The sequence below is a fragment of the Scardinius erythrophthalmus genome, assembly GCF_964197995.2.
Source record: "Scardinius erythrophthalmus genome assembly, chromosome: 7".
Taxonomy (NCBI): domain Eukaryota; kingdom Metazoa; phylum Chordata; class Actinopteri; order Cypriniformes; family Leuciscidae; genus Scardinius; species Scardinius erythrophthalmus.
This window is the reverse complement of record NC_138227.1, coordinates 8115765-8131712: the sequence shown is the minus strand read 5'-3', so window position 1 is coordinate 8131712 and position 15948 is coordinate 8115765. Positions and strand designations below refer to the sequence as shown.

The 15948-nt window shown below is 38.3% G+C and overlaps 1 protein-coding gene across 1 annotated transcript; it reads left to right on the top strand.

Annotated features, from left to right (window-relative positions):
- The first annotated feature begins 903 nt into the window (after positions 1-903).
- naalad2 (N-acetylated alpha-linked acidic dipeptidase 2) lies at positions 904-15826 on the top strand. The gene is made up of 19 exons (XM_081371115.1): positions 904-1059; positions 2103-2208; positions 2548-2734; positions 3614-3715; positions 4324-4449; positions 4640-4826; positions 4931-5024; positions 6350-6445; positions 9913-9998; positions 10100-10219; positions 10319-10401; positions 10765-10828; positions 11025-11092; positions 11257-11345; positions 11448-11538; positions 11656-11920; positions 14429-14510; positions 14695-14787; positions 15112-15826. Exons 1-19 carry the CDS (start codon positions 978-980, stop codon positions 15317-15319), a joined length of 2229 nt encoding a protein of 742 aa, XP_081227241.1. The 5' UTR covers positions 904-977; the 3' UTR covers positions 15320-15826.
- The last annotated feature ends 122 nt before the right edge of the window (positions 15827-15948 follow it).

The following is a 15948-nucleotide window of genomic DNA, read 5'->3' as shown; positions in this document are numbered from 1 at the left end:
TTCAATTGTTTTTTGTTAAAAAAAAAAGACAAATAGCATAAAGAAACAGAAACAGTGACAAACTTAAAAGTTAAATAAAAATGTCAAAATGTTTACAAATTGAAAAACACTTTGCAGCTTTCTTATTTTTTAAACACAATATTGTGTTTATGTATTGTTGAATTTCTCATCTTAAAATTAAAAACACTGGCTTATTTCCTCCAAATTTACATTTGTGAATACTAAATTTAGCAAAAAGAAGTAGCAGATTAACTAACTAATATTCCTCATGATAAGATTTGTCATAAGAGAAAAAAATAATAACACAATAACAAATAACACATAACACGTTTTTTAAAGCACATGAAGCGGACTGATAGCGTCTTGTTCTGTAGCGAGGTTTACAAGGTCACGTGAAAATGAGAGCGTGCTGCAGTTCCATTATTCACTACAGATTTACATTGGAAATGTGTGGGGGCGCTGTAGAGCTGAGGAGGGTTTTGCCCCGTTTAGTATCATAAATAGGCTACATGTCTGCGAATCCATGCGCTATTTATAATATATCCTGCTCACTTTACGTCTATAAAATCCGATTTGATCCGATATTTGTTGCAGAATGTTGAACACATTTATAATTTATTATTAATTCAGTACATATAGAGGTCCAGGGGTGTAGTTTGGGGGGGGGGGGGGAGATAACCCCCCCAATATTTAAATCTATGCATTATGCCTTCTAATTAGGTTAGTTGAAGTAGTTTATTATCAGCGGCAATGTTTAAACATTTGTCACTGCGAAGAGGAATTTGTAAAATGTCGCGCGAGGACTTCATGAATCGAGCGAGTTGGTGAATCATTTTTACTCAAAGGAACCGATTCGCTGCAATGAACTTTTAAACATAAGCCAACCAAGACCCGCCTACATTTCTCATCACCTCTCTTCTCCTGCTCGCAGTTCTAGTTCTCCAGCTTTCAACAAGTTATATGTGGCGCTTAGTCAAATGGGATCTGAGGATAAACTAATCAGCTGGATCTGCCGGTTAACGGTTATTACAGCTTTCTTCTTGATTGGCTTTATTATTGGTGAGTTTCTCCACCTTTATAAGTATTTTAGATTATGTGCAGTGTCTCTCGCAAGACAGGTTGTTTTTTAGACTGTCCCTTGTGCATCATTTTGCCATAAAAACATGTTGACACAAAGTTGCCAAATAGTTTTCGTTAGAAGTAGCAACTCATATGTTTATTAATTTTTCAAATTGAGGCGTTTGATTAAAAATCAAACTGAGGTGTTTGATACCTGTTGGTCTCACCTGTCCAGATCTCCTGTGCTGCATTCCTCAGGTCTTGAATGTCTGGATTTAGGACAGGTGTGACTACTGAGACCCCATAGATCTTTATTTAAATGCAGGTGTTTAAATTCCTTTTATTTGGATAAATATGTTTACAGATAAACACAGTCTTGAAGAAATGTTCAAGGGTCCCACAACCATGAAATATCAGAGAATTTAAATATTTATTTTAAAGATCTGGGAAACTCATGGAAATATAAATCAGTGATGTAGCCTATATTTATTTTCTGAATGCATTTTTTGTGTAATTATGTTCAGCTCTAAATATTGCATTAGCTAAAAATTGCTCTCTGTGAGTTAGATTCTTTCATAAACATGCTAAACCAAATCTGCATGGAAAAAAAAGTCATGAAAATCCATTCGACGAATGGTGTGTGAACCCCAGATGTTTTGCTCCCTTTGTTTATTGTTGCTTTAAATGATACGTTACACAAAATAAAGGTTCTTTATTAGTTCCATGAAGAATCATTAACATTAATGGAATCTTTCCATTGTACAAAACATTATTTAGATTCTTAAAATGTTCCTTACACTCGTTTCTTTGAAGAACTGTTCACTGAAAGGTTCTTTGGGGAACTCAAACTGGTTCTTCTATAGTATTTCTGTGAAAAAACCCCTTTAGGAACCTTTATTTTTAAGAGTGAGTGCATTTATGATGTTTAATTTTGAACAGACACCTTCATCATGAATTCCTCTTATGCACATTAAACAGATGAATTGCTAATATTTCTCAGACCCGGTTTGGGTGTAACAGGTGTGTGTTTCTCATCATCTTAGGCTGGTTTGCTCGACCTACTACTGTCAATCATGGACACACACCGAAAAGCTTCCTGCGAGACTTTCTGGATGAGATGCAAGCAGAGAATATTAAACACCATCTCAGGTGCCTTCAGATAAACGAGTCCTGATATTATTGAATGATATTAAGTGCATCTAAAACATACAGTAAGGTGGTGATACGACTGCATGTATTGTTGGCGGATTACATGTAATATAAATATAGGAGTTGCATCCTTTTTAGGTAATTTATGAACAAAGTGTTTATCTTTTTATTTTCTTTATTTAATAAAAGTGTTTTTATTTAGTTTAGGGAAGAATGTTTTATGTGGAATGAATATTAATGTTGTAATGTGAATGATGGATGTTTTGCTAGCCTAGTTGTCCTTCCCATTTGTAGATGAGCCAGTCTAGATTATGTTTGTCTCGTGTTTGTCATATATAGGAAGTTCACCAGGCTTCCACACCTGGCAGGAACGCAGCAGAATCTGGATCTGGCGGAGCAGATTGGAGCCGAGTGGATGGAGTTTGGGTTGGACTCGGTAGAGCTGGTTCCCTACGACGTGTTGCTGTCATACCCAAATAAAACTAAACCCAACTACATCTCAATAGTGGACCACCTGGGCAATGAGGTACTTACTGACAACCAGAACCCAAACACACACAAACAAGGCTTCTTCTGAGAGAACCTGAAGTTATTAGTGATAGTGATGACTCTCTTTCCTCTAGATATTGCAACTGATGTTGCACAATTATAAAATTACAAAATGTTTTCCTCAAAGTCTCCTTGCACCCACACGCACTTCTTCAGAACAGACACATTTGTAATTGCATTGGTGTCCGCCAACTTTTTCAGCTGCGCTGGTTCCTGGAAGTATTTTTATTCATGAATCGTTCCCATAGGGATTATAAAATAGTTATTGTTAAAGTTTTATAAGCCATGAACCAAACCAATCAGCCATGAGGTGAACCACAACACTACAAACTTTGATTTGAGGCAAAAAAGCTTTTGAAAATCGATCGGACAAAATACAAAGGTAACGGCTTTAGTGAACTGCAATAAAACTACTCATTTACAAATGTTGAGAATATGTATAAAACAATATATCACGTCATTCGCTGCTTCATGTGAGTGGGCGGAGCTAAAAAAACTATTTTGGCACATGTTGCTTTTTTCGACTCTGATTGGTGTAATTTTCTGTACAGCATCATGGGTAATGTTTTTCACCAGGAAAAATGAAGAGGACTCAATACTGAACATGTTCTGTTCTCTCTCATGACATCAGAAGCCTGATGAAGAGCAAGTGTGTTTTTAAGGCCTTTATCTCGTCACGAGTGAGGCTGCGAGTAGCGGCTCCAGCTTGGTTGTGATGGTGACAGATTAAAGTCCATGACTCTGTCAGAGGATGTTTTATAGTGATTACTGTGCATAATTCAATCAATAGCAGATGTCTCTCTCTCTCTCTCTCTCTCTCTCTCTCTCTCTCTCTCTCTCTCTCTCTCTCTCTCAGATCTTTAACACCTCTCTGGCTGAGCCGATCCCTGAAGGTTATGAAGATGTCACCGATATCGTTCCTCCTTATAGTGCTTTCTCTGCAAAAGGTCAACCAGAGGTGATGCACACATACCAAAGCCAAATGTAAAATCAACATGAAATCAAAACTGACCCTGTTAATTGTCTCAGTGCATGATCTGTGCTTGATTAATCATTGCATCTAATTCAAAATGAAATAAAACTTATGAAACTTATGAAACTGCTGTTGAAAAGTGTGCAGTTTTCATCCTTGATAATAATCAGAAATGTTTCTTGAGCATCAAATCATCATATTATACTGATTTCTGAAGGATCATGTGACACTGAAGACTGGAGTAATGATGCTGGAAATTCAGCTTTGATCATAGGAATAAATTACATTTTACAATATATTCAAAGAGAAAACAGTTATTGTAACTTTTAATAATATTTCACAATATTACAGTTTTTACTGTATTTCTGAGCAAAAAAATGCAGGCTTTGTGAGCATAACATTAAAGAAAAATTTAATGGTAGTTTACTGTAAGTTTACGGAAGTAAAATTAATTTACACACACACACACACACACACACACACACACACACACACACACACACACACACACACACACACACACACACACACACACACACACACACACACACACACACACACTCCAGCAGTAACCTGATCTTTGTGAATTGTAGGATGAACTGGTGTATGTTAACTACGGACGGACGGAGGATTTCTTTAAGCTGGAGAGAGAGTTGGGAATAAACTGTACGGGAAAAATCGTCATCGCTAGATATGGCAAAATCTTCCGTGGGAACAAGGTAGCGTTTAAAAGTAGTTTGGATGTGATGTTTAACGAGTTATTTAATCTTCACATAAGAAATAAAACCCTATGGCCTTTGAAGGACAGCTAATGCTGTGTGTGTGTGTGTGTGTGTGTGTGTGTGTGTGTGTGTGTGTGTGTGTGTGTGTGTGTGTGTGTGTGTGTGTGTGTGTGTGTGTGTGTTGCAGGTGAAGAACGCGATGTTAGCAGGAGCTAAAGGGATCGTGCTGTTCTCGGACCCTGCGGATTACTGTGCGGAGGGCGTTGAGCCGTATCCCAAAGGCTGGAACCTGCCAGGAGGAGGCGCTCAGAGAGGGAACGTCCTGAACCTGAACGGGGCGGGAGACCCTCTCACACCTGGATACCCTGCCAAAGGTGCGAAAGAGACTCTCCAGGACATTACAGACTCATGAAACACAAGTTTTCTTCATTATTGTGACGTATAAATTGATTTCACGGTGACTTTAAATGTGTTGTAGAATACACCTACCGGTCCAGCATGGAGGACGCAGTGGGGCTTCCCGGGATTCCAGTGCATCCCATTGGATATGATGATGCAGTTCTCCTGCTGCAGTGAGTCGGACACTGCTGAAAACAACTTGATGGCATACAAATAATTTTTTTAATTATTTAAAATATTTTTTCATTTAACAGTACAATAGTACTAAGCTGATCACATGCTTGTTTTATTGATTGAATAATATTATATTTAAATATTATTTCATATTTATAACACAAGTTTACTTTATTTATTTTTAATACAAGAGTACAATAGTATCATTCTAATAGTAATATATTTCTTTATCAATTTGTTTCATTTTACTTAATTTAAATAATATATATTTTTAAATAATTGTAATAATAATATTTAATAATAATAATGATTATTATTATTTGATAGTGTGGTAGATTTTTCTTCTTACGCACCCGACTCCTAATTACCGGGGTGTCTCCAATCGACACCCAAGCGTCTACAGTCAACAACTGGCTTCCAGTCTTTTCCTATAACACTGTCAAAGTGTCTAGTAAGCTTCCCTAACACACTTGCTGTGCAGCATTAACTAGACAGACTCCAGACAATGCCTTTGAATATGCTTTAATCACGGCCGGAGGATCTCAGAGAGAATCCCACCAGCAAAAATAATACAACAGTTTTTATAGAATAGGAGCATGGCAAAAATGACATGATACTTTACATCATTTCCCTAAAATGTGATTGGTTCTTCATATGCAAACCCTTCTGTTACTTGGTAGAAGCAACTTAGATCTCAAATCATTAAAGGTTAGAAGTTCAGTGATGACTCAATATGTCATGAGACTATTCTAGACTGTTATATTTTTGATATTGTCTCGTCAGCATCTCAGAATTTTCCACTGGTTTCGACACAAACTTTTGTGTGTAACGAGTACATTTTGTTCAAGTGGTAGAATGTTATAATTATGATTAGTTTAATATACAGTTTACTATTTTATTTATTAAAAAATCCATCACAATAGTCATAATAACATTTTTTAACGGTTTAAAGCTGATCACATTCTTGTTTCACTGATTTAATAATATAATATTTTAATATAATAATTCAAATATAAAATACTTATTTTTATTTTACCCTGCAATAGTTTTATTGCCTTAGTAGTGTATTTCTTTTATTGATTTGTTTCATTTTTATAACCTAAATAATAATAAAACAAAATGAATCTTATTTTTGAATAATAATAATATTTAATAATATAATAATAATCAGTATTATTTAATAGTCAAATTGAATAGGGAATCAGTTTTTCTTTCTTTATAAGTTGATCACATTTGTTTCATTGATTTAAATTTACAATATCATTTACATTTTGTTTCTTTACCTCGCCTGAAACGAGTCATTATATGATGTCACTTCCTGTAGGCACATGGGCGGGCCTCTTCCTCCGGATAACTGGAAGGGTTCACTTAACATCTCGTATCGACTTGGACCGGGATTCATGGACGCATTTAAGCAGAAGTACGAGACTTTCCTTCCTGTAAATCCACAATGAAGCTCTAATGTGATCCAGGTTTATCCAGTGTTCAGATTTCTGTGCTGAAAATGTATTACAATAGTGCATATTTAATTACGTAATGCCCATTTCCATATTTAAGCTTAACATTTCAGAAATTTGCAATATAAGTCTTAATGTACTGTGATTAATGGACAGTGCTGATATATATATTAGTTCAAATCATTTCACCTGTGGTGTCATGCTTTAAGATTTAACTTAATTTGAAAATAATGTAGGGAATGACTTGTTTGCATCGTAAAAGTTTTTTAATTAAAGAAGTAAACTGATTATATTCAGTCAGTCAGACAGTTACTATTCTGAACCAAAGTCAAAACCTCAACCATTAAATCCCCGACTTTTAACCCCACAACCTCTGATCCTGCTGTTCTGAAGTGAGACTTACACTTTACACAATCTTAATCATCTTACACACACATATTCACACACTCCTGGTAATCGTTAACTGATTTGAATGCATGATGTCAGCAGTGCAGAGAGGTTTGTGCGCTCGGCGATCTCATGAAGGGGCAGAGGCCACACGTTTGCTTCTCACAACACACACACGCAGAAAGATTCACACACACTTCTGTGGCTCTGTTGTTTTTCAGAAATAAATTCTGGAGGTCCGCCAGTTTACACAATGGCCTTGTGTTTGGCAAGCCCATCACACACACACACACACACAGAGAGAGAGAGAGTCAGCAGGCTATAAATAGCATAATGAAGCATGCGTTTCTATTTATGCATTTTGTGGATGCTTTTATCCAAATTGACTGTCATTAATTACTTGCCCTCATGTCATTTCAAACCCGTAAGACTTTCGTTCATCTTCAGAACACAAATGAAGATCTTTTTGATGAAATCTAAGAGATTTCTGTCCCTCCATTGACAACTACCACTCTGACGCTTCAAAAAAGTTCATAAAGAGATCGTAAAACTAATCCACAGGAATTGAGCGGTTTAGTCCAAATTTTCTGAAGCGACTCTGTAACTTTATATGATGAACAGATTGAATTTAGTATTTTATTCATATAGACATTCATCAACTCACACATCAGGTGTGGTAAATCGAAGCTCAAGCATGTTCGCTTGATGTGCGAGAACCAATGAGGTTCAATCTCGTGTTACGCACGTTTGAGATTCTGCAAGAACCATATAAAATTTAATACTTTTAATAAAATTAATTAAATACAGAAAACAATTCCAAACTGAGTTTTCTTTCACATTTTCCTAAAACACGTGCAAATGATGAACTTTAGCTCTATGCAGAGGTGTAAAAAGTACTAAAAAATGTTACTCAAGTGAAAGTACAAGTACTGAGGGAAAATATTACTCAATTAAAAGTAAAAGTATCTGGCCAGAATCGTACTCGAGTAAAAGTAAAAAAGTACCACATAAAAATTGTACTTGAGTATTAAAGAAGTAAAAGTAATAGCAAGAATGAAAACTAGAGATTCTTGTTTAAGCTTTTAATCTCTAAAATCATGAAGTGAATGAACCACATACAAGGTTTTATCCTGCTTTAGAACTGTTTGTATTTAATTGTATTTATTTATCAAACTATAAGACTACTATCTAATGCCAGTATGCAACATTATTTAAACAATCAACTAAACATGCTTTTACCACTAAAAGAAAAGAATTCGCTAAGGTACAGCCACTGGTGCTCTTGATCCTGTGGCTGATTTTGGACCATAAACAATGGACAAATGGAGTCTTCAAACGCCTCAGATGTAAAGTTATTCGCTTTCAAAGTGACGCCAAAATGTAGGGGTGTAACGATACACGTATTCGTAGAACGGTTCGGTTCGTTGGACCATTTTTCCTGCCGACCAAAATTTTGTTATTTCAAATGTAGGCGTGTTGCACGTGGCAAGCGCACTCATAATGTAAGAGACGCCGGCACGACCACAACATTTCCCAACATCAAATGGCAAACGTAATGCAAGAGGAACGAAACTGCTCGTTATTGTGTGGTTGAAGGACCGTTTATCAGTTTGAATCAAAGCAGCGCGAGCCGATCTTGATCAAGCGACACTGTTATTACACAGCGCTAATAAGATATCCAGTAAAGAAAGCATTTGAATTCGCCACAGAAGTAATAACATCGCTGCAAGATCTAGTGAGAAACATTCACATTTCTCCGTTATTAAAACCAGGAAGAAACCAGGAAGCCAGGAAACCAGGAAGAAACATTGTGCCATGAATGAACTATCCAGTGTCCACAGATCAACAGTTTGACAGGAATAGTAGGCTATAATGCCTTCAATGCCATTGAATGCCAATCAATGCCATTACGTCGGTTTTATTTTGACATTATGAATACAATTGCTGCCCTCAAATGTTAATCTGAACTAAAATAAACCTTTGTTTATAACTACTACAATATTAAATTTCATTTTTTCCAAGGAGCTGTTTTGTTTTATATGCTCCTAAGAGGAGTGAATTATAGCTCTAGAATTGCTCAAAGTAAAAAAAAAATCATACTTTATGATGTTAGTTTTAATAATAAAAAAAAAATGTAATCAAGGAAATTTCTCTGGCATTTCTTTCTTTTTGCTGTATCGAACCGTACCGAACCAAACCGAACCGTGAATTTTGTGAACCGTTACACTCCTACCAAAATGAATGGAAGTCAATGGAATGCTAACAGCAGGTGATGGCTTGTTAGCCAATGGCGGCCCCCGGGGGTGGTATGCTCTTCGGCTGCTGGATTGTCCCCCTGAGAATGACTGTTATAATTTCTCTAATTTCTAGGTCAAGGTGCTGTGCATTGTGGTAATAGATGCGACATGACGTCACTTCCAAAGGACCAATGAACATGTCTGACCAATTTGGTGAAATGTGAAAACAAATCTCATTAAATTAGACTAGACACTTAACTTAATTAAACTAGGCATCAGTGCAATTCAATTGGTTTGGTAATAGCAAGGAAAAATAGAATGAAGTGATCTCCAAAAAAGAAGTACTTTTTGACTGTAAATAAAATTGTAAGGAGTAAAAAGTACTTTTTTTTCTTAAAAAATGTAATTAAGTAAAAGTAAAAGTACCGATTTTTAATTGTACTCAAGTAAAGTAAAAATCCCCCAAAATAATACTTAAGTACAGTAATCAAGTAAAATTACTCAAGTATTTTACACCTCTGGCTCTATGATGGTTAAACTTTGCAATAATCAGAGAATCGTGTGTGTTTTGATCCGTGGTTCCTGGCCTTTACAATCCCTATACTTGACATCGCACATCCTGCAGTGTGACTATCTGTGATATCGATGCTAAAACGATATATCATGCAGCTCTAGTCGTTATCGTTAGTTGTCGTCCTTGGTGTGAACAGGCCTTTACCTGAGAAAGAGTTCAGGAACGCATTCAGTCTCATGTAAAATACTGAAGCTATTGAATAAAGCATTGCTTTGTCTTTGTGATATTTTAGTAAAGTACGTATGAACATCCACACCAACAATCAGGTGACCCGTATCTACAACGTGATTGGCTGGATCCGAGGAGCCGTGGAGCCAGGTGACATTACATTATCTGCTTTATTTTGGGGGTTTCTCTGTTTGAGAGTTTGCGTAGCTTTATTTTATACGGTCTAGTTGAGTTTGGTTGTGTTTGTTCAGACCGGTACGTGATTCTGGGTGGCCACCGTGACGCTTGGGTTTTCGGAGGGATTGATCCCGTGTCAGGAGCCGCTGTGGTGCACGAGAACGTCAGAGCGGCTGGAAAACTCATGAAAAGAGGTGTGTGTCATCTCACCGTCTAGTTTAATGCCGTTTAAACAGGACACTTCTTGTGTTCTCAGTTTCTTTTGGTAATGGCCATGTGTTTGTGTGTGTCAGGCTGGAGGCCGAGGAGAACGCTGATCTTTGCCAGTTGGGATGCAGAAGAGTTTGGTCTGCTGGGATCCACAGAATGGGCAGAGGTACGAGCAAATGAATGAAAGAAGGAACAAATGAGTGACTGAATACATAATTAATGTATTTTGATTGATTGAATGCATGGAAAATGTAACTAATGATGGAATAATTGAATGAATGATTGATTTGATTGATTGATTTAATGAGAAAATGCCTGAATGAATCATTGAATATATGAAAAAATTGCACAAATGAATGAACAAATTAATAAATGATTGAAGAGTTGAATGTAAAAATGAACTCTTGATTAAACAAAATAATCAGTGAATACAGTGAATCATTGAATGAATGAATGAATCGACTGCATGAATCTACTCTCCCTGTATCTCAGTTTGCTGAAAGCTGCTTGTTCTTCTGTGTGTTTGCAGGATAAAGCCAGAGTCCTGCAGGAGCGAGCCGTGGCCTACATTAATGCAGACTCTGCTATCGAGGGTTAGTCACACACACACACACACACACACACACACACACACACACACACACACACACACACACACACACACACACACACACACACACACAAGATGAGATCAACACTGTATTTACTGCCTTTACTGAGATCAACACCACTTTTACTGTCTGTCTATCAGAAATACACTCATAATGGAGTGTGTGTGTGTGTACGCAGGTATGTACACACTGAGGGTCGACTGCACCCCCTCCCTACACACTCTTGTTTATGACATCACCAAGAAGGTGAGATTCAGTTTAGAAAAGTTTATTAAGATCTATGTATCTTTCTTTCTGTCTGTCTGTCTTACTATCTATTGTTCTATCGTTCTGTTTTGCTATCAACAATTCTCACTAAATGCAAGTCATGTTAATATGTGATAAAGTGTAAATTAGTGATGTTTCTGAAGGTTTTGAGTCCAGAGGAAGGAGAGGAGGGCATGAGTCTGTACGAGAGTTGGCACAAACGAGACAACTCCACAGACAGAGATGCACCATGGTACTGACGTGCAGCTTCAGGAACATGATGATCATAATCATCTATAAGACTATCTGACTGATTATAGATTCATGATCTCAAATGTGTGTGTTCTCCCTGCAGGATCAGTAAACTGGGCTCTGGTAGTGATTTTGAAGCGTATTTCATCAGATTAGGGATTGCGTCTGGAAGGGCGAGATACACCAAAAACCGAGTGAGTGTGTTTGTGTGCAACACTGTATTTATTTAAGTCCTGTCAGTGTTCACATCTACGCAAAATAGATTTTAAATTTGCAGCATTTAAATTGTTTTGTACCACCATTTCCCCCAGAAAACTGAGCGCTACAGCAGTTACCCAGTTTACCACAGCGTGTACGAGACCTATGAGATCGTGGAGCGCTTCTACGACCCGAGTTTCCGCCGGCTGGAGGCGGTGGCCCGTGTTCGAGGTGGACTGATCTTCAGTTTGGCTGATTCTCTGATCTTACCTCTGGACTGTACAGAATACGCCTTGGCTCTCAGCAAATACGCTAACAGCATTCAGCAGCTAGCACTGAAGCATCCTGCCGCCATGCAGCAGTTCGGCATCTCATTCGGTACGCAAACTATCCATCATTTAATATGCAAGATTAGTATGTTCAAATCATGCACTCTATCCATGTTTCCACCAAAATTACCCAGAACTATTTGTCCCAGGAACTTTTTTTTCCCCGGACCTGTTGCTGTCTGCGTTTCCACCGTGGTCTAAAGTACCGTGAAGATTAGGCAAATTAGTTTTAATAAAGCCTGAACCTCATCATCGGCCCATCTGTCGTATTTTTAAAACTCTATTGTTGATGTGAATACCAAACATGTTGATGTGAGTTACTGCACGGAAAATGGTGGTTGAAATAAAATGGTGTATGTAGTCAACCAATCAAAATGCGGCATGAACTCAACCGATACGCATGTTCAATGCCCAAGTCCCGTCCCCTAAAGTTCCCGAACTTTGTAAAAGTACTACCTCGCCAGCAGGGACTTTCTGAGGGGGAAATATTTACCCAGAACTTTATTTAGACCCTGGATCCTGCAGTCGAAACACAGAGAGCACCACCCAAAGTTCTCAGTTCCTGCGGTGGAAACACGGCTTCTGAATAAAGGCTCTTTATTGGCATTAAGTTCCATGAAGCACCTTTAACATCCATGTAATCTTTCCATTACACAAAAGATTCTTTATAGTGGAAAACATTTCTTCAGATGATTAAAATGTTATTCACACTCAGGACCTATCATGCCTTTTTCCCCATGTTCATCTTTCTTTAGTGTGTAAAGTTGCTGTTTGAGCATGTTTGAGTTATTCTCTATATCAGTGTCACCGTTTCTGAACTCCCTGAAACGCCTCCATTGTAGTCTTGAGTTTCTTCTGGGAACGAGCACATCACAATATTCTTCATTTAAATAATTAGTACGCAGGATAAAGGGGGGGAGCCTGGTTGAGTTAGTTAGGAGTGTTGAAATTGGCGGTTATGGTAAGGGACGGGACATTTCGAAAAGCGCTTGACCAATCTCAACACACTGATCCAGCTGACCAATCAGAGCACAGTGTGCTTTTCAGAAGGAGGGGCTTCATAGAGACAGGAACCAAACAGAGCGTTACTGACAGACTGGGAAGAGAGGAGGTGCAACAATGAAGAATATGGGGAAATAATGTGTTTTTGAACATTCAAGTATGAAACCCTGTTCTAGTAGAAGTTAAAGGGGGGGTGAAATGCTCATTTTCACTCAAACTCCTGTTAATCTTGAGTACCTATAGAGTAGTATTGCATCCTTCATATCTCCAAAAAGTCTTTAGTTTTATTATATTCATAAAAGAAAGATAGGCTGTACCGAGTCTCTCCGGAAAAAAACGAGCGGCTGAAGGCGGGCCGTGTGGGCGAACCTAAAGCTGTGCTAACACGCCGAGCTAACAACACACAGAGACATTTGAAGCAGTTTTACTCACCGCCCGGTTCCAACGCACGACCGCGAACCTTTATCATTGTGACTGCTCGATCCTTAAGCATTAGACAATCTGCAAATCCGTCGGTCTTGCACAACCTCCGTTGATGATGCTCTGGAAAAACAAACTCCATCCACGGGTGCCTTAACGCTGGGTTCTTTGGGAATCTGTCCAGGGTTGTCTTGCCCTGGCAACCAAAAACCCACTTCTTTGGTGACATTGACTTCCCTAAAGCTGAGCATAGCGCTTTGATGGGCGTACTGCTTTCGCTCTCTCGCTCTGGTCTATGGTTGCGCGCGCGATCTTACCGGAGAAGTGCCCTTAGGACCCATATAAGGAAATTCCGTTACATCTGACGTCACACATGCCCATACTCGAAAAAAACTTTCCGAAACTTGTGACAAACCGGAAGGAGCATTTTTGGAACAGAAATACTCCTTCAAACGTACAATTTAATTTTTGAAACTTTGTCCATGTTTAGCATGGGAATCCAACTCTAAAACAGTGTAAAAAACTAAGTGTAAAAAACATGAGATAGCATTTCATCCCCCCTTTAAGTTAAAACTTAACTCCAAGTCCTCCAGAGTCGCGGCCAAAGCCGATTCGAAAGACTGTTCTCCAGCAGCCACCATTCTTTGTTTTCAAGTTGCAGGGAACCGTCACAACTCTGTCGTCATTATGTTAAGCCCGCCCCGCCTACTCTAGACACGATGTGATTGGCCTAATTTTGTTTTTTCCAGCTTGAAAGTCAACGGAGAGTTGCTAGACTACCCTGGCTGCAAAATAAATGTTGCTGCCGCTAGGGTGCATCTAGATTTCTAGGCTACTATTCTAGTAGAGCCAGAAACCAAACCAAGACTTTGAAAAAGGACATAATAGGTCCACTTTAAGAACTGATCACTGAAAGTTTCTTTGAAGAACCAAAACTGTGCCATCGCTGCAAAAACACCCTTTTATAACCTTTATGTTTTAAGAGTGTAGCACATTAAAAAAAAGTGTGCCATAGACATGAGTATAAGAATTTGGATGCATCCCATCTCTCCACATGCAGTTATTTCCATGTCAAATGCAAAACTCTTGATTTATCTCCTGACAGTCAACGTCTTTCTTTATCATGTGTTTCTAGACTCTCTCTTCTCAGCGGTTGAGAACTTCACAGTCGCAGCGCGAGACTTTCATCAGCGTCTTGATCAGCTCGACACTTCTAAGTATGAATGAGAAAACAACAGCACAGTCTTCAACATTTAAACGCTAGATTTGAGTTTACGCACAGGTCAGGTGTTGTGTCACAGTGCTGTCATGCAGTCTCAAGGCCTGTTATATGATGACGTGTTCCTGTGTCACATCTCATGACACATTACAACTGTTACCTTATCTTCATCTGTCTCTCAGTGCCCTGGATGTACGGATGGTAAATGATCAGCTGATGTATTTAGAGAGAGCTTTCATTGATCCGTTGGGTTTGCCTGGAAGACCATTTTACAGGTAAAGCACAATCTATCATTACATTGTGAAGTTCATAACTCAAGTTTAATACTTCGGATTAGTGGTTTAAGTCTAAAAACAGAAACAATCACACGTTTTCTTGTATCAGAGCCCTAAAGAACAGCTTTTTCTTGGTATAGTTCGCTTCTACCCACAATGCACTGTCAAATGCCAAATTTGGCATAACCTGTACTTCCATTAAGAAGGTAATAACCACTCAACAGTGTTTTGTGGATCAGTTTAAGTATTACCCATGTCTGATTAGATGTTTTTTGGTACATGCACAAACATCATGTTTGTCTTTTTCTCTTTCGTTGCTTCCAGGCATGTAATTTTCGCACCCAGCAGTCACAATAAATATGCAGGCGAGTCTTTCCCAGGGATTTATGACGCTTTGTTCGACATTGAGAATGTGGCGAACCCGCAGAAGGCCTGGGACGAGGTCAAACGCCAAATCAGCATCTCTGCCTTCACCGTCAACGCAGCCGCCGGGACGCTAAAGCCGGCCGTCGGAGAGACAGACTTCCTTTAAATCTGCTTTTCAAAACATGCTATTGATGCATGACTACAACATGTTGGCAAAACAGTTAACATGTCAATGTTTGATCAAACGCAGCAACTATAAGGACCTGACATGCAGATCTGTCTCTCGCGAGCGAGCGGATAAATCGTCAATATTAAGCAGATTTCTTTCATCCAAAGAGATTTGCAGAGATGGCATTGATTTCTTTAATTTAGTTCACAATATTATTCAGTTAGGGTTGACTGTAATGTTACTGTCAGCAACCCTGATCTAGAACCAATAGGCAATCACTACCGACATATTTTACAGGTTTTACAGTGTTATTTTTGATGAAGTGTACTGTACAATGTCATAGTTGAACATTTCTATTGACTTGCATTGTTAATTGTAAAAGCAATGTTTTTTTGTTGCTTGTAAATCTTGCATAAATTGTGACATTTGAGAGAATTATTTGTAAAACTATTCTTACATACACATGTAAAATTACAAAAATTGCAAATATAGCTTGTTTCTGAACTTGAATTCATTGTGAAATCAGACCCGACACGATAAGATTCAACGCGACAAAATCAATCTCGAGTCACAGCCAATCAGAAGAGCTTGTGGGCGGAGTCTCTCTAAGCGAAATGGACAAATAA

Bases quoted from the DNA above. Each gene is read 5' to 3' on its own strand.
- naalad2 (XM_081371115.1), top strand. From the start codon at position 978: ATGGGATCTGAGGATAAACTAATCAGCTGGATCTGCCGGTTAACGGTT. The intron at 1,060-2,102 runs GTGAGTTTCTCC...TCATCATCTTAG, and splicing joins CTTGATTGGCTTTATTATTG to GCTGGTTTGCTCGACCTACT. The intron at 10,220-10,318 runs GTGTGTGTCATC...TGTGTGTGTCAG, and splicing joins TGGAAAACTCATGAAAAGAG to GCTGGAGGCCGAGGAGAACG.